General features: G+C 35.5%; 1 protein-coding gene across 8 annotated transcripts; it reads right to left on the bottom strand.

Moving 5' to 3' along the window:
* Positions 1–348: 348 nt before the first annotated feature.
* On the bottom strand, positions 349–25,934 carry rbm47 (RNA binding motif protein 47). Of its 8 annotated transcripts, none has more exons than XM_052563867.1 (8): positions 25,336–25,580; positions 17,634–17,800; positions 11,629–11,780; positions 9,449–10,172; positions 8,779–9,247; positions 6,896–7,102; positions 5,706–5,896; positions 349–3,788 (listed from the first exon to the last, which is right to left on the bottom strand). In XM_052563867.1, exons 4-8 carry the CDS (start codon positions 10,139–10,141, stop codon positions 3,537–3,539), a joined length of 1,812 nt encoding a protein of 603 aa, XP_052419827.1. In that variant the 5' UTR covers positions 10,142–10,172; positions 11,629–11,780; positions 17,634–17,800; positions 25,336–25,580; the 3' UTR covers positions 349–3,536. The 8 variants fall into 8 exon arrangements, with proteins under 8 accessions (XP_052419827.1, XP_052419602.1, XP_052419680.1 ...); XM_052563642.1 differs by lacking the exon at positions 11,629–11,780 and adding an exon at positions 11,181–11,252; XM_052563720.1 differs by lacking the exon at positions 11,629–11,780 and adding an exon at positions 11,198–11,252.
* Positions 25,935–27,481: the final 1,547 nt, after the last annotated feature.

Here is a 27,481-nt window from a genome sequence, read left to right as displayed (position 1 = left end):
CAGCTAATGGAGATCCCCAAAAACACAGAAAAGTGTGCCGGAACAGCTGGAACTGAAAATGAGCATCCCTGCTTGAAACGATTTGGTACACTTTGTCGATCACCAAAAGAGATCTGCAAATCTTATTACTTGTGAAATTGAAACAAATGAACTTTACATCATCTGATCAGCATAGACAATTCTAATAACAAAAGTAAAATAATACATTTCAAAATATAAAAAAGCTAGAAAAAATATTTTTAAAGTTGTTTAATTATTTAGTAAAATTGCTAATCAGTTTAGTTAAAAAATGGTAAACAAAGAAGAAAGCAAAGAAAGAAGAATAGGAAAGACAAGCACAGATCTTACTTTTCCTTTTGAAAATGCTTTATTTAACTACCTCTATAAATACAACAATGCCAAAAAAGTTTTAAAACAAACAATGCAAGATAGAAAACAATTCTAAGTAGATCTAAAAAAAAAAAGAAGAAAAAAAAGAAAAGATAATAATATTATGGCAATAACATTTTGCATTATCTAAATGTCCTCAGCCGAGGTCACCTTGTCTTGTTCATTTGTCTTTTAGTAACAAGAAACAAGTCTAAAATGGAGAGAGAGAAAAACGCTACACATGTAGTGTTTATGAAATGATCGCAAAATAAAGCGTGTTTTGTCAATGAACGTGTGATCAATTTGGGCCAGTATTATTCCACACTGGCAACTTACAGCCACATTTATATATCCACACAAACACATTCGCATTAGTTGAACACTTTGGCAAAAAATATGTTTTTGTTGGTGTTAAACTCTCTAAACACATCTAATGTATAAGATGGAAAAATCTTCTTAAAATATATTATAGCATTTCCTCTTACTTCATACACACAATGTACTGTATATATTAAATATATCCTGACTGCTTTACTCATAATAAAAGATTAGATAACAGACAGAGAAAAACTACTGGGGATGGTTCACTTTTCTCAAAAACACACAGATATGCCATATCCTAGATGATCGCAGCAGTGAGTAAAAATGTGTCTCTAGCTTACGTGATGTGACTTGCATGGATTGTCATTTCTTTGTTTGGTATATTGTGAAGTTTTCCCCAAACTTTCACTCAGTCTCTTCTTAAAAAAAAAAAAAAAAAAAACAGGCTATACTTAATAAAACATCAACTCTGTTAGAGCATGAAAGCGTAATACAACATAAAGCAGCACTCTAACACTCAGAGCCCCCATAGAAACAACAGCATAACACAAAAAAAAGAAAGAAAAAAATGCCTTTCTGAAAGAAAATAGGACAGAAGAGGCACTGTGGTATCACAGACAGTGTTTAAGAGGTCACTTGACAGACAGCAGTCTGAATAAAGGCACATGTGACATACGCAGTCCTGCTGAAGGCACAGTGTTGGCATACAGGAGGACACTGATGTGACACACAGCAGTCATTGAAAAGACAATGAGGATACAGTATTAACAGGTTCTCTGAGCTCCCTGGTTTCAGTTTGGTCCAGTTCATTTCAGTTCTAGGAGTATCAAAATACCCCTAAATAGACAAAAGTGCCTGCTCACACAGCATATACACACACAAGAACTTCTAACACCCTAAAATATTTAAGTGCACCTCAAAACAGTCATCGCTGCTAACACATACCATACTACAGTAGCACAACTTGGAGTGTGATCTATAAAAATGCAGGGTTAGATCTACAAAAACTAAAACAAAACTCAATGGTCCGTCTTCTGTGTCTACACACATCTATAGAAGGTTTTCGGATGGGGCATTGAGAGTATTGCGCCATTAACCTGATTTTATTCTGCAACTCAAGGTCTGCAAGTCAAGACTGTTAATAAACAACATGAACATAATTGGTTCAGTGGTAAATGAGACAGTACTTCAGGTGTAATTTGTATTAATGGCACAAAAGCGGATAAGGGAACCTGTGTTCCCCTAATGAGGCACATAAGACTTCACAGAACTGGATGCTGGGAATCACAGTAGTGGTCTGAAAAAATAAGGGTTGGTTATCAACTAACACAACCTGGGAAAGTAAGCAGAACTAAGTCATCATAAATAATGCTGCTTTTTCAACCCAGCTACTTTTTTGTCAGTCTGGTTTGTGCATTTAAAACATATTAAAGGGATAGTTTACACAAAAACATCTTTAACTCATCCTCAAGTCATTCCAAATCTGTATGACTTTCTTTTTTCTGCAGAGTACAAAAGAATATATTTTGGTTACCATTGACTTGCATTGTATATATGAAAAACAAAAACTCAAAATACCTTCTCTCATGTTCCAATGAAGAAAGTAAGCTATACAGGTTTGAAACGATTTAATTTCTGGGTGAACTATACCTTTAACAGAGTACTAATGTTATCCAGTTTTTATCCAACTGACTGAAAAAACTTGAACACTCGAACTTATTTCGCCTCTGAGAATGCGAATGCGAATGAAAACAGTGTTTGTCTATCTTCTAGTTAAGAGAAGAAAAATATCTTCTAAACAAAAACAACCTCTTCAAACAAACTAAACAGTAGAATTTTAAAACGATCTAAATATAAAAACGCAAAAGCAATATTAGAAGTTAAGGAGGAAAAACTTTGCATATAGACTCGCGTGCAGGAAACCCAGTGGACGGAAGATTATGCATTTGGACGTCTTCAATGCATTTATGTTATAAACTCAAAATACAGCATTTTCGTGAAACACTTCAAATCTTCTACTTCTGTGGTTGTTGAAGTTCCTGCTCAGCAGTTGTTTGTTCATTTTACAGTTTTTTTGCCAATTTTGTTTTTCTTCACAAAACAAAAGTAAATGCACTAAAGCATAGAGAGGCATTCAATACGTTCTCATTAAAGTCCACAAATACTACAACGTTCCTTCAGTATTCGTGTGGCCGTGAATGCAGAGGATTGGTATTAGACGCTCTGGCTCACGATTCTCAGCTGGAGTGTGTGGGGAAGACGGTGATATGTCAGTAGGTCTGCCTTTGCAAGTCTTATTTGAAGTTTCGTCATATGAACATATCACTCGGAACCAGTCCACAGCTGTACTGGGTATCAACTAATAAAATGAATGATAAAATACGCAAATGAGGGTTAACTTGTCATTCATTCAGTCGTGTGATTGCTTTGGAAATCAGCAAGAGTTGTCGATTCCTTTAAGAAGTCGAACTGACAGACTGTTTCCTATTGATCTAAAGGGATAATAGACAAGGTTGTGGTCACATTGCAGGATTTGAGTCCATAACATATAACACAAAAGTCTACCTGTCTTGATAAGCTAATCAGTAGCATATAAATATGGTTTTGGTCTAGGTCATATGTCTGGATTAATAAATGTGGGCCAGATGAAGATGTGAGATAATTTAGCTTTGCCAGCGTCTAATCTAAAGGCTTCCAGGGAGCTTCACACGAGTCAGAAGGTGTTAGTTTTGTTGTATGTCAGTTTCACTCTCCGTGGTTCAATTAACCAGCAGACCTCATACAGTGGTGTAGATGTCTGATGGCCTGTGGTGATGTGGTGTGTGTAAGTGTAAGTCATTGTGATCTCAGTAGGTCTGGTATACATCATGAATGGGCATCTGGAAGGTGGCGGTGGCAGGGAAGGCCTGAGGCATGTACCCAGCGTACCCTCCATAGGTTGCAGCGGCTGCCATAGCAGCGTTCTTCTGCAGCGCTGCCAGTGTGGCCGTGTTGGCGTGGGTAGCGATAGGCATATAGCTGGCTCCATACAGACTGGCAGCAGTCGGGATCCTCTGGATATTGTGAGCCATGGCATAGATGGGGGTTATAGAACGACCCTATGAGGTAAAGAGAGAGACAGACAAGATAAAGCAGCAATCAAATAAAGTGTTTTTGACAACGACAGTGATGGTGGGTCACTTTGTTTTTATTTCTGCAGTCTCATTCTAGGTAGAGCTGTCTCGAGTGAAATCTCACTGGTCCAAAACAGAAGATACTGCATCTGTTCACAGATAAAATAAACCCCAACCCCACTACAGAGCTAAATTTGAATATTAAAGGCAGGCATACACATTGGAACGTCATGAGCCCTTGCACATGACATGATTGAGTTTATCCGACGGAGGCAGTCACGCACGACACAAATTTACTACAATTTGACAAACTCTAATGTAAGCATTACGTTTTGAGCCATTCATAAAAATATGGATTCTGAGGATGAAATAGTTTTCTTTGTGGCAGCTATGGCTTGTGATGTCAAACAACAAACAAAAACAAAAGACATGACAAAGAGAATGGCTGAAAAGCAGAGAAAATCATGGACTTTCTGTTCTTCATGAAGAACTTCAGGTGAGAAGGGTATTTCTGAATTTCTGTTTTTTTGCCGGAAATACAACAGGTTAAAGCCTATTCATTAATAAAGTTGAAAGGCAAAATTTGGCACGATTCGGAGCTGTAATATTAACTACAATTACTTAATAGACTATTTATCTACATAAAATGTGGGTTTTGTCATCTTCTGATTGGTCAGCTTCAGTCTCGTTCACCCGCACAAATTTAGACCGACAGTGTCCGATTTTTTTTACATGTTTGAAAATTAACGGGAGGTCGGGAAGTGCTCGTAACGTTCTCGGATCGGCCCGTAATTATTCTCACACGGTGCGAGCCGTGACCATGCAAGCATCTGCGATTTTCTCCAGAGAGAAAGAAATTGTCTGTGAGCTCATACGACAGCAAAAATCACACCGTATATGCCCGCCTTAGAGGGTAAGTTTGCTGATTTTCAACCAGCTTTGTATTGTTACAATGTCTGTAGTACTATTAGTAAATAAACACCAAGATATCCCTGTTTATTAGTACACTACTGACGTGTTTGACGTAGACTTTTGATAGCTCCAGAGCTCTGTAAAGTACATGTTTGTATCCACGCTCATGGATTATCTGATTGAACCCAGTGCATTATGGGTGTTGACATTTTTCTTCCTTTTTTCAACATATCTCTTTTTCTGTTTTCTCTAGTCATGTAATTTTTTTTTCTTTCTCATAATGACCGCATGAACACATGATCCATGCAGTTGTGAAGGTGATATTCAATATATGACAATAGGAGTCTGACCAGATTTTGTGTATTTTTAGAAAGCATTGGTATTATAATATTTTAACGTGGTCTTTTAACCAAGTTGTGAATTCTTTAATTATAAGCTGTAACATATTTAGTTGTCAGGATTCATATTTTAAGAACTAGACACCTTTCAAATCATGAGTTGGAATTTGAACTGAACAGAAAGTTTAATTGGAATCTGAACTGGAATTACAGGAAGTGGAATTTACTGAATTACAATTCAAAGATTGCACACAGATATATTTTTGTCCTTTTAATAAATTAAAAGACTTTTCAAAGTTTGTCTTGACAACAAACTTCCTTTTCTAGTTACATTTATTGTAGTTACGTGAACTTTTAAACGTCAGTTCTTTTAACTCTACTTCTTTTAATTAAAATATTGAATAACGGCTACAGCAAATCAGCAAGTACTAGATGGATCTTGAAGTGTAAGAAAACACTGATGCTCGAGGCATAATCATGCTCTACATAGCTGTATAATAATCAAAAATGTTTTCATTGGCTGTTAATGTGTCATACAGCACAGCATTTTCGCTTTCATTGTCAAAACACAAATAAGCTCATGGTGTTAGGATTGAAGAAGAGTGTTATAATAACTGTAAACTGTCTCATGTACTCAGGTGTAGGTGAGTACCTGGAAAGGAGGTGGTGTGGAGACTGCAGGTATGACCGCTGCAGTGGCCGAGGCAGCTGTGGGGTCATGCTGGAGGGCCAAAGGGTTTATCAGGTGCTCCACTGAGTGCATCTTCCCTTCATCCATTAACTTAGTTGCAGGGGCAGCAGAAAACACGGCAGGATACTGAGCACCGAGAGCTGGAAGAGCCACTGCACATATATACATACAATTAGAACAATATATATGGTGAACATTACACTATAGCACATTTTGTATATTACTATGTGAGGTAACAAAATATTTTCAATATTAAATGGGGCACTATTGAAATGCAGGTAAGTGAAAGATAAGTCAGTAAGTGCAAGAATGGAAAGACTGGGACTTACACAACCTGTCCTCTTTTACAAGTGTATGACTCAGCTTAAGATTAACAACAACAAAAGAACACACCCACACACAGCCACGTACGCATTGTCCTTCACACACACATACATTGTTTCCATGCACAAAAACTCTTTTCATTCCCCCCCATTAATTTAGACTTAGGATCAGACGGTTTAAGTGACGTCAGAAAACTCCAGTCAGGAGGTCGCAGATCTCAGATCAGAATTGTGCAAGATCAGTCAGTTTCGACACAGAGCAGCCGATTAGTAAGAAAATAAAAGTCATTAAGAACCTTGAACTCAATGCCCAAACAAACTCTCGCAAAGCATTGTTATTAGTGGTATTTAGTTCCTCTGTTATGTTAATATCCTTAATAACAGTCTATTCAGATGACTGTACATTTGTAATATTTAATCTGGAAGAATATACTCATTTGAGAGCTTTTTGAGAATTGTGTGAACATTGTATGTACTGTATAATTCAAAGAAGGCATTTAAGCAATAAAATCAAAAGCTTGCTTACTGGAGTAAGCCGTGATGGCAATGAAAGCTGTTCCACTCCAGGCCAGTAGAGGCAGTGGAATCTAACAAATGTATCTTTACATATTTTTAAAGTAAACCCAGTTTACTTGACTGTAATTTTTAAATTTTAAATGTAAAACTAACTGGTGGATACATGTCAGTACTAAATATCATTAGTAAATGAAACAGAATGAACAGGTTTTAGATTCTGTTTCTAGATCATTACAGATTCTGCCTCTACTGGATGGAGTGGAGAACAGCAGAGTTTAATTCTGTATGCATGTGGTTTATTTTCACACTGACTTGTGCCAGGCTTGATGCCCACTGGGTTCACAGCTGCCAGCTCTAGATTGGGCATGATCTCGTAAGGTTTGTCCGGCAATTTGCCCTTTCCTTCATGGTAGCGGCTGTAAATGCCTCGGCCAGCTGAATAACCACCAAGGTATGAACCGCGGGGCCCTGGGCCCCTATTACTGGCCCCAGCACGGCCACGGCCTCTTACAGTACCTGCTTAAGATAGAAATGAAAGGAGGCACTGTTCAGGTACAGAACCACAAGGAGGCACATACCTATATATACTGTAAGTACTGGTAACCCCATTGTTTGAGGTGCAGCAGACATTTGAAATAAAGTCATTAGCTTTCTCTGTCAGCTTTCTATTCATGTTGAATATACTGAGAAATGGGTGTGGGACTATCACTCTTCAGCATTCTGATTCAAACTGCTGTCAGTGTGAACGCCTTTGAGATATTTGTCCATTCTTTAGGATGGGAATGGTGGTGGTGTTTGAGCAAAGTTGAAATTAAAAGTAAAGATAAAGTTTTGTTTTAATCAGATAAAGGATGACCAAACATGTCTCAGATTGAGTGTGCAATCGCAGTTCTTTGATCAGTTTGAAACCCAACCCAAAACCACAAGCATTTGTTATTGATGATTATGGGTTAGGAAATGTAATAATACCAGATTCCCATCATTAGTTTCAGTATCATACATTTTGGGGATCTCAGCTCTTAAGCCTAAAACAATCTCACAATTCATGCCATCTAGTGGCCATGCTAAAGATGTGATTAGCAACAAAGAGGGCAGAGCTTCTTATTTTGGGATGCTTTTTAAAAGCAGTTGCTCTCAGCTGGTTTCGTTTCTGGATTTTACTTTAGATTCAAAGCAGCCAACACAGTACCGAAGCTGTTTATTGTAGAAAAGTAAGAATATTATTTCATTAACATGAGAAAATATGCAAAATTATGACAAGGCTGCATAGGACAGTTGATTTAGGTTTCTAAATGTTTTTCGAAATTCAATGGAAGGCAACCTCTTGGAAGCCAATAATTCACAGCTCAAAATACTTTTTTTGTGCAACCAAACTATTTTTATCTTAATTTTATATTATACTCTATTGTGACAAATCATAAATTATGAAAAGTACAATTTTCCATTTTTACTGTGCTTTAAAAAAACAAAACATATTTGTAGCTCAGAAAGATGATAAAAATATGCATGATTTTATGAGAAATATAAATGTAATCACTGTCAGAAATTCTCCTAAAGTACTTAATATGCACACTGTCAAAAATGAAACTAAGAAAATTATCACATGAATAATAAGGTTATTGCATTAAAGTATTACAAGAAGATACTATTATTATTATTATTATTATTTGACTTCAAACCTGAAGGAAAATAGTTTTCAGTGTAATTGGTAATGAAGTACAAAAATGAAATTACCCTACACCCCTGAATGCAGTCTGGGTCATATTATTATTTTTATTATTTTACGTTGTGTAGTTCATGGCCTTTGCTTTTCATGACTTTTAGCATAGTTTTTCCCCACCAGTTGAGAAACACTGTTTTAAAGGAGGTTCCCATATGAAAGCTCTGGGTTAAAGGGCACAAAGTTTTAACATTAATTGTTTTGTACAGATCAAGTCTCATTACGTGTGTGAATACAGATTGTAATCCAAGAGAGTTGGAAAACAGTCTAGTTTCCCAACTATATTTAACAGCATGATACTCAAGGTCATCAAGAAAAATCACTTGTTACCAATGTCTACATGTAATTCTGATTTTATCAAATGGTATTGCCTTTCCTGTAGATCCTATAGATCCTGTTTTTTCTAATCAAGAATCACATTTCTCCCAGCGTTCAATCTGATCTGAGAAAGTAAAGAGAAAATAAGGTTTCCAACCTTTGATGAAGTACTCTCGGTTGGGTCCAATGAGTGTGTTGTAGGGATAGCCATAATAGGTGAGTGTATACGGGTCACACTGATACACGTAACTTTGTTGGGTGTTTTCAGTAGTTGTCGGAGCCGCTGTTCCCTTCGATGCTTTCTGATAACGGGTGTACTGCTCCTTATCCACAGGCTTGGCCAGGGTCACTTCAATACGAGAACCTTCGATCTCTGTGCCATTCAGGTTGTCCATTGCAACCACAGCATCTTCTCGACTGGCGAAGTGAACAAAGGCGTAGTCTCGGATTTTTTTGACACGTTCCACGCAGCCAGGGTTGAACTGGCCGAAGGTTTGGCGTAGAATGTCCTCACTGGTCTCTATCATCAGGTTCCGCACGTACAGAATCTTTACTGTTTCCATGACGTCCTCGTCAACATCAATCTCAGGTTCTGCCCAGTCAACTGCAATTTGATGACCCCAGAGCTGTACACACACGCACACACACACACACAAGAAGAAACAGATATGCACTCATCAGGTTTAAAGTAAGGGAGATGTATTTACTAAATGATATCAATAAAGTAATTATTAACCTAAAAATAACATGAAAATAAAAATAAAATGGCATAATTTTTTTATTTTGAGTGAACAGTTCCTTTGATTCTAGTGGAAAATGGTGTTAACCTGAATTCGTCCAGGCATGAGCTTTCTTCTGGCCATAGCAGCAGCGCGGTGAGACTCATACTCTACAAAGGCAAAGCCACGATTCTTCATCTTATCCGCAGCACTTGCATACACAATCACATCCAGCACCCCTTCTGTCACCTTGGAAACTTCCTCCAGGATCTCCTCACGCTTCTTGGTTTTTGGGATTCCTCCAATGAAGAGGCGGCAGTTATCTACACTACAACACACACCTAACAACCTTCCCGGACGAATTTCGAAGTTATTGAGATCACGAACTGCTCGCTTAGCTTCATGCTTCTGCGTGTACATGACGAATGCATAACCACGGTTCTTCCCGTCAAAATCCATCATAAGGCGCATCTCGTAGATCCGTCCAACAGTCTCAAATACTGGCACCAGCTCGTCCTCGTAAACGTCACGTGGGATTTTACCCACAAAGATTTCACAGCCACGTGGAGGGGAGGGCCCTTGCCAGCCAGGTGGTGGGCCGTATTTGCGCTGTCCATTTTCTTGCACCATACCATAACCTGACCGCTCCATCAAGGCCACAAGCGCAGCTTCATTGGGGGCCCCAGCCACTCCATCGGGGATATCGCTGTGATGCTGCGGAAGCCCAGACGAGGCCTTAGAGGAGGAGGAAGGGCTAGGGTTACTCATAGCAACGGCAGAGGCGGAGTCTTCGGCTGTCATTCTGAGATAAACATCCAATCAGGATTGGAGTCTAAAAAGAGACAAAAGATTTCATCTGGTCAGTATGTGTAAATTACTTGCATTGAAAACAAACTACAAGCATCACCACATAATTAACTAATAAATCTATATACATAAACAATACAATTTCAAGCATTTTTAAATTTAGATGATAGCAAAGATTATCTAAATGTAAAAATGGACAAAATAAGCATATACAATGTAATATTCAATATCTCTGATATATATATATATATATATATATATATATATATATATATATATATATATATATATATATCAGAGATATTGAATATTACATTGTATATATATATATATATATATATATATATATATATATATATATATATATATATATATATATATATATATATATATATACATACTTAATTATCAAATATAATAAATTGTAAGTCCTTTTTTCTCTGTATAACACACACATGCAGAAAAAATATAAATCCTCTTCTACACTTAAAGCTTTCTAATAAACCTCACTAAGCCGCATTTACATTCTTTAGCATGGAAAAAAAAAACTCCAAAATGCCTAAATCCTACAGTCTAGAATTTTCCTTAAGCAGAACACAGATGCACTGAAGTAAACTACAAGATCTTTGACAAAGAAATCATGTTTGACATAAAGACACTATGTTTTGTTTTTGTGGGGAATTGGTGTGTTTCCTGAATAGTGAAAATTATATAGTATACTGTACATATTCAATCACACTGTTTTGCTGTTTGTTGGCTCTAGTCAGTAATTTAGCAGTTAGCCGGACCTTGCTGCCTGCTTAGACTAAGGTACAGTAGTTAGGTTTCTTAGCAATGGAACCATGGTTACACACGCAGAGCATGCTGACCCACACACAGCTTATCCTAGAGAACACAACTACGTTCAAACAGACAAAAAAATGCATGCAAACATAACAAATACAGGACATACAGTAACAACAAATGTATAAAGGTTACTAATTAGTTTTTTACTCCAGGAATAAAGTTCAAACAAATGAACAACTACACGCACCGTGATTAAGTAGGTACCTGGTGTTTTCATGATGAGTTCTAAGAGGCTTGCTGAAGGAGCATGTGACTCTGACTGTGAGGTTGGAATAACAGGCAACTCAGCAGTACTAAACCAGAGCTCTCTCACACACATCCACAAACACTTCCTCATTCACACCCTTACACACATACATATACTGAAAATCAGTACATGTGTGGCTCAAGGCCAAGCTGAAACAGGAAGAAAAGCAGACTGACTAATCAAAAGCCATGAGGACAGGCCAAACATCTAATAAACATGATTTAAAAATATACATCTGCAGATGTTTCTATGATCACTCATTTGAAAAAGGGGAACAGTGGACCCAACAGCTAACACAGCCTGAAATTAAAGGGTTAATTTGATAAAACCTAAACAATAATAGTACCAACAAAGAAAAAAAAAAAACATTTTCTGGAGAACAACTTACTTCCTAAACTAACTGCTGGTTGTCAGTTCGTTAAATTGGGGATAGACTCTTAGTAGAAGTGGGGTCAATGGAAGTGTGCGGATGACAATAAAAGACGATTCAGCAGAATTCGGGAGGAAGGAGAGGTCGAGATCATGGATCTCTGCCAGAAACTAAACAAGTAAAGAGAGAAAGAAGGCAAAGTGAAAAATGTGATTCACCAAGTAGTAGCAGAGTATAATAATCTAAGCCGAGCTGTCAATTTTCATGTAGCTAATTAATTTTAAGTGTAACAAAACCAAGACATGAAGTAAAAAAAAAAAAAAAAAAAAAAACCCGCAATATGTCCAGACGTGTTTTAAAAAATATATTTTAACTTGTTCAGAAAATACGCAGTTCTTGCGCGAGACATTAGCGCATTAAGCGCAACTGCCCAAAGCACGGAGACTACAGTACCGTGCCTTCCAGCCACTCCAACTAAAGCATCAATTTACACAGTTATGAATATAACCGAGGGGTTCAGATTATTACCTGTTTTGAAAACGCAGAGCTCATGCATCAGCTGCATCAAAACGGACGGATGTGGACTTCAGTGACAGGTTTTTCTTTTGAAATGGCTAAGTTGTCAAGCTTTACCTAGCAAACTGGAAATCTCTCTCTCTATCTCTCTCTCTCTCAAGTCAGTTTCTGTGAAGTTATTAGCTTTTGTTGTGACATCATCCCTGTTAGGGTTCTTAATGAACTAATCAGCATATCATGTAATTAATTCAGTTAAAATATTGATTGAACGTTTTAACATTAAGGTAAATCACTGGGGACAAATAAAGACTTGGAGAAACATTCCTCATGTAGCCTTCCTGATTTTCTGGAAGTGAGACTTTTTTGGACGTTTCCTTGTTCCATACAGATATACAGAAAACTGCAGGAACTGAAAACCAGTGGCAAGACAGAGAAAATGAACGATCCAGAGGGTGGAAAAAAGATTATTCATTTTCCAGCCAACATTAGGTTCCATATCTCATTGTACCTGCCTGGCAATGGGTGACCTTTATAAGTCAGTGTGTGTGAGTGTGTGTGTGTGTGTGTCTGTGTGTGTGTGTACTTGGTGCAAGGAAACCTGAGGCAGCAGCAGGTGGATGATTAACCAACACAAATCACTAGCTGCACACACACACACACACACACACACAGACACAGAGTGCAATTCATTTGAACAAAGCATTCAAATAAAAAATTCTCACATAAACTCTTTTCTTAAGATTTCGAACACAAACACAACCAGTAACACTTTACAATAAATATTCCATTTGTTAACATTAGTTATCTACATTAGAAACAATAAAAAAATACTTCTAAAACACATTTAAATTGTTAGTTCAAGTTAATTTCAACATTAAAGAATTTCAAACTTGTGTTTTACTGCCTTTCATATGAGTTGAACTACTGCTAGAAAATATGTAAACCTATTGCACATAGTTTTTCAAGTCTCCATAGCATAAAGAAAGATTAAACTGGATGATTAAACTCATGGTAAGAATAATACTTACAGTTTGAAAACAAAATATAACACTGTTAGTTAAATTCAATTAATATCCTAAATATATAATAATAATAATTATTATATTATTATTATTAATTATTATTATATTATATAATTATTATAAAATTTATTTAATAATAAATATATTAAATCTTAAACAAGATTGATAAACAGTAAGTAATAATTAAACACGTCAACTGATTTCCAAAGTTTATATATATATATATATATATATATATATATATATATATATATATATATATATATATATATATATATATATATTGTGTGTGTGTGTGTTTATAATTTTTTATTAACTAACACAAAGATCAATAAATATTATAATGAATGTATTGCTTATTGTAAAGTGTTACCACACAAACAAGTGGTACTTACATTTTGAGAATGAGGCAAGATACTGTAAATATGGTTGATTTCATATATTTTAAGTGTGTGTGCGTGTGTGTGTGTGTGTGTGCGAGAGAGAGAGAGAATTTTTCTTATAAAGTTATTAAATAATTTGCTTGTTACTAAATAACAAGCGATCTAAATAAATTATAAAATGAAGGAGGACCATTCTTAAAAAGTGTGAGGGTTTTTGTGTGTGTGATCACAAGATAATATTTTGTGATTATCTAAGATACTGATTGACAGAAGTACCTGATCTTTGACTTCTTTAACTCACAGGACAATATTTGACAATCAGCATGTGTATACTGACACACACAAGGCTTTTGTATGCACACAGATCAATTAGTATCTCTTGCGTGAAACTCCTTCGATCTCGGTGAAAGAAAAGCGTGAAATGTAGAAGGGTAGACGTTATACACGCTTGCCTCCCAGAACTGACAGCAAACACACAAACACCTGCTGTACAAAGCTGGGTCACTGTGACTTGGAAAATGGATCAGCGCTGACATTTTGCATGGGGGAAAAAAGTGCAGAGCAAATACCTTACAAAAAAGTAATTCACTGAGATTCTCATCTAGGTTTTTTGTTTTAGTGTTTTTGCTTGCCTATAATCGTGCATGTGTTTGTTCTCCAGTTTGAAAAGATTGTAGATAGTAGTGTGGTTATGCGGCTGTGATGTGAATGAATAACAAGGTTGTGATTTTCACTCAGTTGCAAGAATACATCCATAAAGTGCAAATACACACTCTCTCACAACAGATAATAAAGAGGCATTTTAGACAATGACAAAGATCAAGTGTACAAATCTAAATAACACATTTTCAATTATGTTTTTCAAGTTATAATCTAACTTTACACATTTTTAAATATTTGTCATTTTTGGGAAGTCGCACCAAATAACATTTCACAAGCTGAATTAACCTTGCTTTTATAAAAAGATGCCCAGTGGTCTTATCTATGATTACTCTATATATAATTTCCAGGTTTATATAATAATCACTCATATAATTTCCTGTTCTATGTTTCCTGAATGTGTTTGCATGTTGGTCACACTGGAAAACTTTGATTTAAAAGACAGTTTTTCAAATATTAATAAGCAGTGTGTATATGATTTCCCCTATTAAAAAACTTCAGAAAAGTAAGTATTAAGTAAGAATTTCATCCCTTTTAATCAGGCATAATGCTACCAGGACAGTTGAATCATTCTGAAATATTTGACTTTATGCCCCCCCCCCAAAAAAAAAATATAAACAATTTTAGTTATGAAATTAAGTTATATAATAAATATAATTGCCTGTTTTATGTTTCCTGCATGGTTTTGCAACATAAAAGATGTGTAGAAGTTATTGCACGTATGAATTGCATTTTTCTTTTTTAGTGCATTTTGTTTGTGTCTGTCTTTTTGTTTATGTGTAGATGGCTCTTCAAACAATATACACTCCATAAAGCAACTAAGAGAGTGATGAAAGCCCTCACATATACACAAAAGCTCTGCTGCTGTCATGAAGGACTCTCAGGGGTGAAAGGTGGCTGAAAGACATGGGTGAGAGAGCACTTGTGTGTTTTTTACTGTGTCTGAATGTTGGGGTGCCAGCAAGGTTTAGATTAACTCCATTTACACTCAACGTCCATACAAGGTGACCAGACCATTAAGAGTCAAAGTCTGTGGCCATGCTAACAGATAATCTGGTGAGTTAATGTTTATTGCTGAAGAGACTCAGCTCATTTTGAGAAACCACTCACATGACGGACCGAAAGGTGCAGAACCTTGTGTTCTTCTCATTGACTAAGCAAAAGATCTGTATAATGGCATCCTATAATTATTAAACCTCATCTCTGAGAAACATTGACCTTTGCAACACTTTATAATCACTATACAGATCATTAACATTAAAGGAACGCTCCATAAAAAAAAAATAGGCTCATTTTCCAAACTCCCCTAGAGTTAAACAGTAGAGTTTTACCGTTTTTGGAACCATTCAGCCGATCTCCGAGACTGTTAGCACTTTTAGCTTAGCTTAGCATAAATCATTGAATCCGATTAGACCGTTACCATCTCGCTCAAAAATTACCAAAGCAAAGTTTCTTGATTATAAAAAAATAAAATAAAAATAATAAAAAAAAATAATAAGTTTGTTGATTATTTATTACACCAGAATGAGATTATAGTTTCTAGCCATATTGGCCTAGAAAATCACAACTTTTCATTTTCCGTCGGTCTTAGTACATGATGTAGCTACAGAAGGGTCACGTTTTTAATTGGAAAAATATTGAACTGCTGAAATAAAATGTATAATTTTTTCACAACATTTACTTAAAGTACACTAAATTTAACTTTCATTTTAAAGAGATTATCTGGTGAAAAAGCTGCTGGATGATTTTGAAAGTGACCCGAGAGGGAACTACCACTTCTGTTAACCAGACAAACAGTTAAAGTTAAAGGCCAAAGAGGCCTGATGTCAGTTAAAACAGATATCTGAGCTTTAGAATTACTTTAGCATATAAATCGTGTTTTCTGGCACTCTGAACACTTCATGATGTGATCCGAACAGCTAATGCACTTATGTCTTAATGTAGATGGAGAATAGACCTCCATATAACAATCAATCTGAAATACTGAAAGTGACAGAAATGTGAAAATATATGAGTGAATCTCAATAAAGAGCTATCAAGAACATGTCACATCTCACTCCACAATCAAAATTAAACAGATTTAAGCTCTTAGATTTCCTGACTGTGATATAAAACATTTTTGAATTTAGTGATGAGAGAGAATCTAACAAGAATCAGCACTGAGAATGATCAGAGTTACAAGAAAACTCAAAATTAAAAGGACTGCATGTCTGTATATGGTTCTATAAATATGCATTGCACATGATCAGGTGATGGCTTTATGATATTTCATAAAGAACACATTGTGGTTCCTTAAGACAACACTGGCGTCGAAAGATGTCAGACGTTGGTAACCATCATGCCCACAACACCATTCTCAATTCCTGAAATCCTCAGTTTCAATTCCCTATGAAAACATGCTGCAGTTAAACTTTCCTGAAGTCATTCATTTAAAACACTCATAATGATTTAGTTCTCATGACTTGGAACTACACAAAAACAGGCATTAAATAATCCAAACTATCAGTGTTGTGTTAGTATTTATATACTAGTGTTCATTAATATTTTGAATTAGCTTGTATGTTAGCTTGTATAAACTAAAAATGATTAAGGAAAAGTGAATACACACACACACAATCAAACACAACATCGCATATTGGACATTTTAGTGATTCACACACACATAATGAAGTGGACGAATCACAAATGCACACACCTGACCGTGACCTAAAACACTTCAATTATTTTTACCACAGTATCTACACTGAACAAGTGAGAGCTTTGGGATGAACCACAAATGCTGATGAAATCTTGAGGTTTCTTATCTTGCATTCTGAACTCTTCACTCCTGAAGTTAATTTACTTACTGCAACACAATGTGACGAGGCCTGATCAAACACAATCCGCTGATACACACACACACTGATGATCTGCTCAAAAATGCCTCCAGGAAGCACATCACTGAAGTCTCATCACTTTCTCTTGATAAGGTTTCTGTGAGAAATCTGCACATGGAGAATCAAGATATCTGCCACTGACTGGAGAAATACGGGAACCTTTCTGATAACAGTAACATGCACAGGTCTGGGCTCACCCTATTAGCAAACATAAGGCTGAAGAAGTCGAGTCCAAAGACCAACAACCAGCACTGTGACGCACAATTACATTTTACGTTATTTAACGCTCACTTGCATAAACACACAATGCTGCTAGTCAAATTACTATTTGCATTTCAACAGTATTTGGTTTTTGTATTACAACTACTCTTGAGTATCCTTACAACAAAGCGAGCAAATATATTTTCATTTTTTTTTAAGTTCCTCTGAAGGTCATAAAAGGTCACTCAAAAAGGACGTAAAGTAAACAAATCAGCCAGGACTAAACAAGTGCCCACAACCAGAAAACCAACACATGCTTCAGAATCTCAGCGGTCACACAGGTGAAAAAACCACGCATGCGTTACCTGCTTTTTTTCAGGTGAATGGATGTGTGTCCGAGTGGCAGTGTAGCTGGTGTGTGTACCATTCACACAGTCCCACACACACACACACTCAGGCCTTCTGTCTTGTCTGGCGTCAGCGGTTACCCTCTTCTCTCTCTCGGTCACTCTCTCGCTCTCACACACACTGTCTGTGGGGTAGAGGAACGGAGTGTGTGATTGGAGGTGCAGTTGGTAAAAGAGTGTTTACTCAGTGCATGCAAGGGGTGGGGCAGAGCAATGGTGCCCCCTCCTACACCTCTCTCCTGTATGTCTTTCTTTCTTTCTTTCTTTTCATTGAACCTTTCTCTCTCAATTTTCTGGGAGCAAATGTGATGTCTGTGCAGGAGCGTGACTGTGTGTGGTGGGCTGTGAATGAGGTTGTCCACTGACTGAGCAAAAGTTCATTATAAGTGTCTAAAAGACTGAAAACTATTCAGTCTAACCTGAAATCAATTTCCTGAATTCCTGCAATCAAAAACATTTCGAGACGAACAGTTTGAAGCCCAGTGGCCCTCATGCACATTCAAACCTGGAAAGGTCTGTGAAATCTTCTCATTCCTGTTCCTAACAAACAGGTACTTACACGTCGCAGGGTGTTTTACTTTGCTTTAGTTACTTTGATAAGGTGGAAATCATTGATTTGCAGATGGGTGTGTGTTTGCGTGTGTGCTTGAGTGCATGTATCAAAAACTAAGACAAAAACTCTCACTGGCTATGTTTCATTTACAAGGCACTTCTTGGACTAGCTCCTACTTAACAAGTAATTATGGCCATTATGGATTACGTTCAAATGATGTACTACACTTGTTGGTACCCCGTGTCAAAACAGAATTAGGAAAAAAAGCCTTTGTGTTTTTGCAGCACCTTCTGCCTGGAACCTTCTTCAGAAATCATTGAAATTGACTACTTTTAATTCTCTTATAGACAGTTTGATTCAACTCTGAAGATGTGGAGCAGGTGAACATTGGTCAGTGTAATTGTTAATAAAGTTATATTAAGCCTTATTCAGCATCGAGTCTTGTGATATATATGTATGTGTATTTTGATGTGGTTTTTTTATATATATGTTGGAAATTGTTCCTTATGTTTTTTTTGTTTTTTTTTATGCTGCATCTTGGCCAGGTCTCTCTTGTAAAAGAGTTTTCTCATCTCATTGAGTTTCACCTGGTTAAATATAGGATAAAAAAAAAAGATGTGATGTTAAAGTTAGCAGATGGGAAAGTGTATGTTACAGAAAAAAACATTTTATATATATATAACATTTATATATATATATATATATATATATATATATATATATATATATATATAACATTATATATATATATATATATATATATATATATATAAATAAATATATATATATATATATATATATATATATATATATATATAAATATATATATATATATATATATATATATATATATATATATATATAAAAATATATATATATTTTGCTTTAAAGACTCGTTCAATAAAATTTTCACTTGCAAAACATTAGATTTAGATTCATTTATATATATATATATATATATATATATATATATAATATTATACAAGTATATTTATGTTTTCAAATGTTTAAATTCTTATATATAGCATTTATTTATATACATAAAGCAATTTATTTAGTCAGAATACAGAATAAAATTTTAGGCAGCCATAATAAAATAAATATCTGACTGTACACTACTCTTCAAAAGTTTAGGGTCTGTAAGTATGTTTATTTATTTATTTAAAATAAATTGCAACTTTTTTTTTCAATGGATGCATTAAACTGTTGTAATAAACTGAAGAAATGAATGATGTTACAAAATATTTCAAAATTAAATTAATGCTGCATTAAAAAAATTGGAAAACATGATTATAATAATCAAATATTTAGCATCATTAATGTTTTCAGCTTATGATAATAATAAAGTGTGTTTCTTGAGCACCAAAACAGCAAATTAGAATGATTTCTAAAGGGTCATGTGACACTGAAGACTGATGCTGAAAACTCAGCTTTGCGTCACAGGAATAAATTACCTTTTAAAATATATTAAAATAGAAAACTGGTATTTTAAATTGTAATAAAATTTCACAATTGTACTGTATTTTGATGTAATAAATACAGCATTGGTGAACAAAAGATAGAGAAAAAAAAACTCAAATCCAAAACCTAAATTATGCTAAAAAAAAGCCAGACTTTCTTTTATAGCCCACATACTAAAACTAAAATCTTGAAACGTTGAAAAAGCAAAGTTCATGGACATGTTATTCATTCACTACCCAATTATATTTTCCTGCAGAGTCAATAAGATGTCATATGATGATGGTCACTTGTTACACATTCAGCTGTAACTGCTAAACATCATGGTGGTGGGATGAGGGAGGGAAACGAGAGAAGTGCGACGGGGGACGAGCATAAACAGGAAATGACAGTGTGGTTAAGAGGCAAAACAATTTTTGTTCTAGGTGGTTGGCTGATCACAAGAACCTAGAAGCCACACAAAATAAACACACACACACACAAAAGGGTGGCAAACCAGTTGGATAGATCCCTCAAATGTCTACAACAGTCTTGAGCTCAGAATGCTAGTGTACACACATTAATTCCTATGGAAACATTTCTGAAGTTTATCCCCAACGCAACCTTGAGATGTAAAATAGCACCACCAGTTATCTTTTAAATCATTAGCAACATTATAAAACCAGGGCACATGATGCATTGTGGGTAGGTCATAAAGCAGGGGGAGGCTGTATAGAGAGTCAACATGCCTTGAGAGGGTGCAAAGTCTGCATTTACAACCTTATCAGCGCCTATTATACACATCTAAAACCTAAGACCTTTATTGAGTAAGTCTCTTACATTCATTTCTTCCTCAGGATGAGTGTGTTTGTTACAGAAAAAGAGGGACAGAGTGTTAGATACTGTAAATATGAACCATATTAAATATATCAACAAGTGACAGTGGATAGAAAAATGTGTATTTTAGTTTAGAACATATCATGTCACACATTGCCGGTGAAGGTAAGTGGCAAAACAGGTTTAACTCAAACTTCAACACTGAATACAATAAAGACACACAGATACGCAAACAGACATGTAATCTGACTTTCTATTCTAGTAATACGTTTGACCTACAGTAGATCTCTGAGTCAAGGTCATCTGATGGTGACTGCGCCGAGAGCTTTAAATAACTCCAGACAGGAAGAGCCATATCCAAGTGTAATACACAGCGTGATTTCAAACCAATGAGATTTCACTGTAGGCAGGGCTACAAAGTGCAATGGTGCACCAATAGCAACAAAATCTCAGATTTACAAAGAAGACAAAAGTTTGATATTGGACCAATGAAGGCTCTAAGCTTCATAGATTTGAAGAACACAAACTTCAAAGCTGTATTTGTTTTTTATTATTATTACAGCAAAATGGAAAAGATGGTATATTACCACATTTTTTAATAATTAACTTCAACAATTTCATAGATATTGTAAAAGTAGTCATTTTGACTGCTTGCAGTTCCAAGTCTTCCAAAGAGTCTTTATTATTTTATGTTGAGCAGATATAATTTAGGCTTTTATTCACATATAAACATCAATGTAGAGCAGATCAAATATGGTAAACAGAAGCTCAACCATACTACCATCCATTTACCCATATATTATGTGCTCTATAAGTCAATGTTTATTTATATGATCAATGCTTATTTGTGAATAAAAGCCTAAATTATATCTGTTCATCATACAATACGACCACGCCTCTTCAGAAGACTTGGATTAAACGGTGATTCACATGGATTACTTTACTATGTATTTAAAAGAACGGACAGAAATCTCCCAGGTCACATTAAAAATATCTTTATTCATGTTTCAAAGATGAATTAAAGTCAAAGGTGTGTAAAGGTCACACTTAAGTTTGGGGACAAATTCTCACTATTAATTACCATTAGTTAGCTAACACTGTTGCCTCAATAAACTGTCTATTAATAGTTAGTAAGGTAGTAGTTAAATTTAGGTATGGAGTAAGATTACGGCATCTAAAATATGGTTATAATAAACAGCCAATATGCTAGTAAAATGAAAAAATAATAAGCAACTAGCTTATAGTGAGAATTGGTCCCCAAACTAAAATGTTACCTGTGAAAATAATGACAAAACTTTTTGGTTAAATATTTCTTTAACTACTGCAGACTGTCTCTGTTGCTAATATTGCCTCAGATCTTCAACTCTAAAAATGAAGATCAAAAACTAAAACCAATTTTTGAGAGGTTCACACTTCATGTTAAACAATGATGCAATGCATTATGTATTAATGTTCAGAGAAAAGTGTTTAATTTTTGTACTAGTTTGTTTTTCGGCTTAATAAGCCAACGTTGAAGGTCTTAGGGGTAAGACAGGGTGTACTTACAGAAAAGGAAACATTTGTAAGTTTGTCACTATTCAATATCAGTGCAAGAGTTACATTGAAGACAGACTGCTAGGGACCATTACGTTCTCTCACACCTTCATTCCACACAAACACACACTATAGCAAATTTACTGTTAATGTTATTAATATCCATGTACTATATATCAGTATTCACACAGCAGTGCTGATTTTATCCTGTTTGTTGGGTTTTAACCTTAGAATAAGGTTCATTAGTTAACATTAGTTAACTACTTGAGTTAACGTGAACTAAGAATGAACAATACCTCTATAGCATTTCAACATTTACTCATGTATTATTAAAATCAAAAGATGTGCTTGTTAACAATAGATAATGCACTTTGAATTTACATGAACCAACAATGAACGACTGTATTTTCATTAACTAACATTAACAAAGATGAATAAATACTGTAATAAATGTATTGTTCATTGTTTGATCCTGTTAGTTAAAACATTAACTAATGCAACCTTATAGTAAAATGTGACTGGTTTAATGAACGGGGTTTATTATTACTCTCTACAACAAAGAAAAGAAGAAAGGGGAGAGAGAGAAGTGTGTAATGAAGCGGCATAAAAGCATTAGCAAGACAGAGAGAAATTGAGCGACTTGATTCAGACATGCAGAACTTGTGTCACTAAGGAGACTAGTGTGTGTGTGTGTGTGTGTGTGTGTGGCACACAGTAGTATATCCCAAATTAAGTCTTAGGTCTAAAAGAGCTCCTCCCCTCAGGAGTCACTATTAATCAAAGTAGGAGAACCATGCACACACACACACACACACACACACGGCTCTAATAGTCCTTTCTATAGAGACAGTGTAAGAATGCATTCATTGTGAAGTGCAGGTATTTGATGTGTGTTAGGGAGAGAGATGGGAAGAAAAGCAGAAGGGAGAGAGAGGAGATCCTGTTTCACTCACTCTCTCACACACACACACACACACTTGTCCAGATGTCTGTCAGGGTTAAAGTCTTGCTGAGGAGGTCACATGATCAGTCATATGACTTTAAGAACACAGAAAGAGAGGTGGACTGTCTAGATCGTTCTCTTTTTCCTTCTTTATATTTAATAAGTCAGAAAGGCTGACTGAAGTGCTGAAGGTGGATGAATAAGATTTGTGTGTTTCCCACAAAGAGGAAACAAAACTACTGAGTCAATAAAAGATGTAGAATTGAGAAATGTCCCTAAAACGTACAATTCGATTCAATTTAGAGTTTTTAGGGGTCAAGAAATGAAAGCAGCAGACTGATTTTAAGTGTTTGTTTGTTAGTTTGTTTGTTTTACAAATAAAGACATTTTGAGAATGAGACTGGATGATATAGCAAAAAAAAGAAAAATAATATTGACAGCTCAATTTTTTTGTCATCAAACAGAATTACATTTTTATGCAGCAATGTAACAATAAACTAACACAAAACTATAATTATGAACTTATATTTTTCTATATTAAATTATTTTCGAGGGATGACAGTTTGATTGAACTGATTAAGGGAAATTATCCAAATGCTGCAACTTTGCATGGATTTTTGCTCCTGTCTTAATGATATACCTACCAAATGTTCAAAATTTTAAATCAGTTCATTAAAACAGAAAGTTTGAATGGATTGACAGAAACTAACTAATCTCAGCAAGAGAGTTTAAGCCAGAGATACAAGTAAAGCATCTCTGTCTCAACGTTCACTCTAACAATTCATGAGGCAAAAAGTATGAAGTCTTTAGGAATTTTTTATCACCAAAATAAAAAGGAAATTTGAAATATTTGAATGTTTACTAAATGAATGAAAGTGAAATGGATATAAATTCACATAAAACACATATGGACCTAAACATGCTGCCTTCTAAGAAAGCAGCTGGAGTCAGTGAGAACTGGTTGAAGTCAGAGCCAAACACACACACACACACACAAGCCAATGTGTATGCACTAGTGGGCCCCTAAAGGTCTGTCACCAAATAAACATGCCTACACATTTAACAGATGCGGTATTTAGAGTAATAACAGAGAATCACATGACCATGGAGACACGCAGACACAGAGGCAGGTTGTCTTTTCTTTTCTACTTCGTTTATTTCTTTTAAACTACATCCCCCACAATGCAAAGCCACAGCAGGTCGGCTCTCAAGACCACTGACCTCTTTACCCCCTACATGAAACAATCCATTCAAAGGCACTCACAGACATTTACCTAGATATCTAAACAGGGACTCAGACTATGATCTCCATACAAAGATATAAAAATTACTACTGCTAACTAATAGAAAAAGTTTTAATAAATAAAAAATGGCTTATTTATGAATCATTTTTCCAATTTTCAAAAGTCCCTAGTTGCCCACAAAGGGAGGTTTTATACGAGTTAGCTCTCTTCTGCGGGCAAAATTATACCTCGAGTACAGTTAAGTAAACACTCCCACCCACACGCACGTTTAGCTAGTTATCTAGCTATTCTTCTTACATAAAGCTAATTACAATTGCAACAAACTAACTCCAACCCTAAAATATACATTTGTGCATGGCATACAGTATATATGAGTCATTTTTACCTTTAAAGAATATTTTGGGCATTTCTAAAATGAGGTCTTTATCAGATGTAGCTACATTTGGCGATTATTTTAAAGACTAAGCTGAAGCTGAGGCACTTCCCTCTTACATGCATCAGGACTTCATTTCCACATATTGTTGGTAAAAAAAAAAAAAAAAACATTCTACTGCTCTAGAAAAATTATTTGCTTATGAAACAGAGTTTAATCTTTAAAGTGAAGTGCGTGTCCTGTCCGTTCATGTTGTGCCATTCCCATCTGAAAAAAGTACACGTCTACACTTACAGCACGGGATATGCAAAGTCTTACTGTACACTGGCTAGAACGGACCTTGACGTCTCTCAATAGATTTTATTTATTGTTTTTTCTCTTAGACTGAGCCATCTCATTGTCAGAAACCTGATTCTTTCACACACACTAAATTATAGCACACCCCCTGAGTGCAGTTACACAACACACACACACACAAAAGACCAGCAGAGCAACTTTCAACACAGTTTTCGCAACACCTTACAACTGTAAGATGGAAAAATGAAAGAAAAATGGAGTGAGGGAAAGACAGAGAGAGATGTCAGTTTAACTCTATGAAAATAAATAAGGTCAGAGGGGAGAATGTGATCACTGGACCATCTGTGAGAAGATGACACACAGAGAACAAGGACGGAAAACAGACAAAACATAAGACACTGACAGAGAGAATCACAAAAAGACATGCCTGGGAATGTACGCACCTGTGCTTTTAAGTAGCTGTCAAAGAGAATCTGTGCGTTGCATTAATCAAAGGTACAGCAGATCAGCCACATTCATCCCTGATTCTCTGTACTTCACCCGATGCCGTGTCTGTTCACACAGGTCGTGACAGTCCACAGTGGTGAAAAAAACGTTTAAGTTTCTCTTCTTTTTCTCTTTTGGTTTCTGTCTCCAAACTGTTTCACTTCCCCGTCCCTGCTGTTCATTCCCCTGCTTCTCTCCTTCACTGGCAAGGAGGAGGAGGGAGAGAAAACGAGGGAGACCGGGTGGAGAAAGAGAGAGAGAGAGAGAGAGTAATTAGCAGCCGTCTCTGTACCTGCCTCTCACTGACATAATCTTCACATTCCAGGAAGAAAAAATATTAACAAAAAAACCTGTAGAAATACTGAACCAGTCTGAAATGCCAAAGGTCAAAAACAAAATTTTCATTAACACTACATATGTAAGGACACTGATGAAAAGAAAGTGTGCGTGCGTGTATGTCTATGTCTACAGCAGTACCAGGAAATGTTTCGTCTCACATCTTTCTCACCGGTCTAGTCCGAGCAACCTGTTCCTCTCTCTGTGTGTGTGTCTGTGTATGTGTGTGTGTGTGTGTGTTTGCCTCTCAGAAACTCACCAAACCAGAATCCTTCCAGCCTCTCGGATTGGAAACGCTATCCCTCCCTTAACCTGGAAACCTGGAGAGAGGCCAGAGCAGCATTCCACACACACACACACACACACACACACACACACCTTACAAATATCAGAGCTTACCATCCCATTGAGTTTCTCTGATTTATGCAATAAAGACTTCAAAGTGACACAAAGATGAACACATACTCTGTTCCTCATAGACCTCTGGGAATGTTTGAATGAAATTGTCTCCAAAATAACAATTTCACCAGTTTACTGACCTCTAGCTGGTGTGTGTGTGTGTGCATTTCAAATTTAATGAATTCAGTTTTTTTAAATGGTCATGTCCACAATAAATTTGTTAGAAATAAATAAAATAACTTATACATAACAATAACACTTTAATTTAACAAAGATAAATTCTCATTTCTCATTAACTTGCAGATAACACTTAATTTTATTGTGACATAGTTGTTACATGCACTTGTAGTAATAAAGGTAAATATTAAATATATATATATATATATATATATATATATATATATATATATATATATATATATATATATATATATATATTATACTTCAAATATGAATATTTAATTATTTATTTACCTTTCAATAAAAATCGATACTTCTGAACTTGCGAAACATGGAAACATCTTTCCATCTTTTAGTCTTTGTAAATCTAAGATTATCGGAGTATGCTTCAACAAGAAAACAATATTTCAGTCTTTCTTTTTCAAAATTTCATATTCAGTGTCTAGTTCAAAGTGTACCATTTCTTTGTTTTTTATTAAAAGACAAAGATAAAAGATTTCTTCTTTATTTTTCAGTGTACAGAATTAAAACAACTTGAGAAGTTTCATTTTTTGGTGAACTGCCCCTTTCACTTATATATGCCATCATCTTCCCAGGCAAACAAATTATTCATCTAATAACCATAATCACTAATTAATAATTAAAATGGTTCAATAAACCATAGATTCCCTAAACTTGACTGTAAACAAAAATAAATGAACCAACCACCATGTGTGAAATACAAGTCTCTGAGAAGAGTTTATTCTATTTATTCTCACACACAGAAACACCTTTCATACAATCAATGCATTCAACACACCTTCTTCTTGCTCAACAGAGAGACAATGCAAAGAGAAAACAAGACAGACAGAGAGAGAGAGAGAGAGAGAGAGAGAGAGATCAGAAACACTTCCTCAATGCTGTGCATGACTTGCAGGTGAATTGCACATACCTGTAGGTAAAGCAGTAGGAGTGAACAAAATCACATTCCTCATCTCTGGTTGCAGAGTCATTATGCACTGAAGTGACACAGCAAAAATCAACATGAACTAGACCAAGAATGTTTATTATATTATTATATTTTTTTTATGATATTGCTATGAAAGCCTTTTCCAGCCTCAAAGTGAATAATAATAAAATAATAATAATATATACACATATGTATATAAACAAATGACATGTTAGTCTAGTATTGGTATTAGTAATTTA

This window comes from Carassius gibelio, chromosome A1, assembly GCF_023724105.1.
Source record: "Carassius gibelio isolate Cgi1373 ecotype wild population from Czech Republic chromosome A1, carGib1.2-hapl.c, whole genome shotgun sequence".
NCBI lineage: Eukaryota > Metazoa > Chordata > Actinopteri > Cypriniformes > Cyprinidae > Carassius > Carassius gibelio.
Note: the sequence above shows the minus strand (reverse complement) of the source record. Positions and strands in the feature narration are given on the sequence as shown.

Coding starts and splice junctions, on each gene's coding strand:
- rbm47 (XM_052563794.1), bottom strand. CDS start 10,141: ATGACAGCCGAAGACTCCGCCTCTGCCGTTGCTATGAGTAACCCTAGC. Junction 5,897..6,895: donor GGGCATCAAGCCTGGCACAA/GTCAGTGTGAAA, acceptor ATATATGTGCAG/TGGCTCTTCCAGCTCTCGGT. Junction 3,789..5,705: donor CCACACCACCTCCTTTCCAG/GTACTCACCTAC, acceptor TTTACCTCATAG/GGTCGTTCTATAACCCCCAT.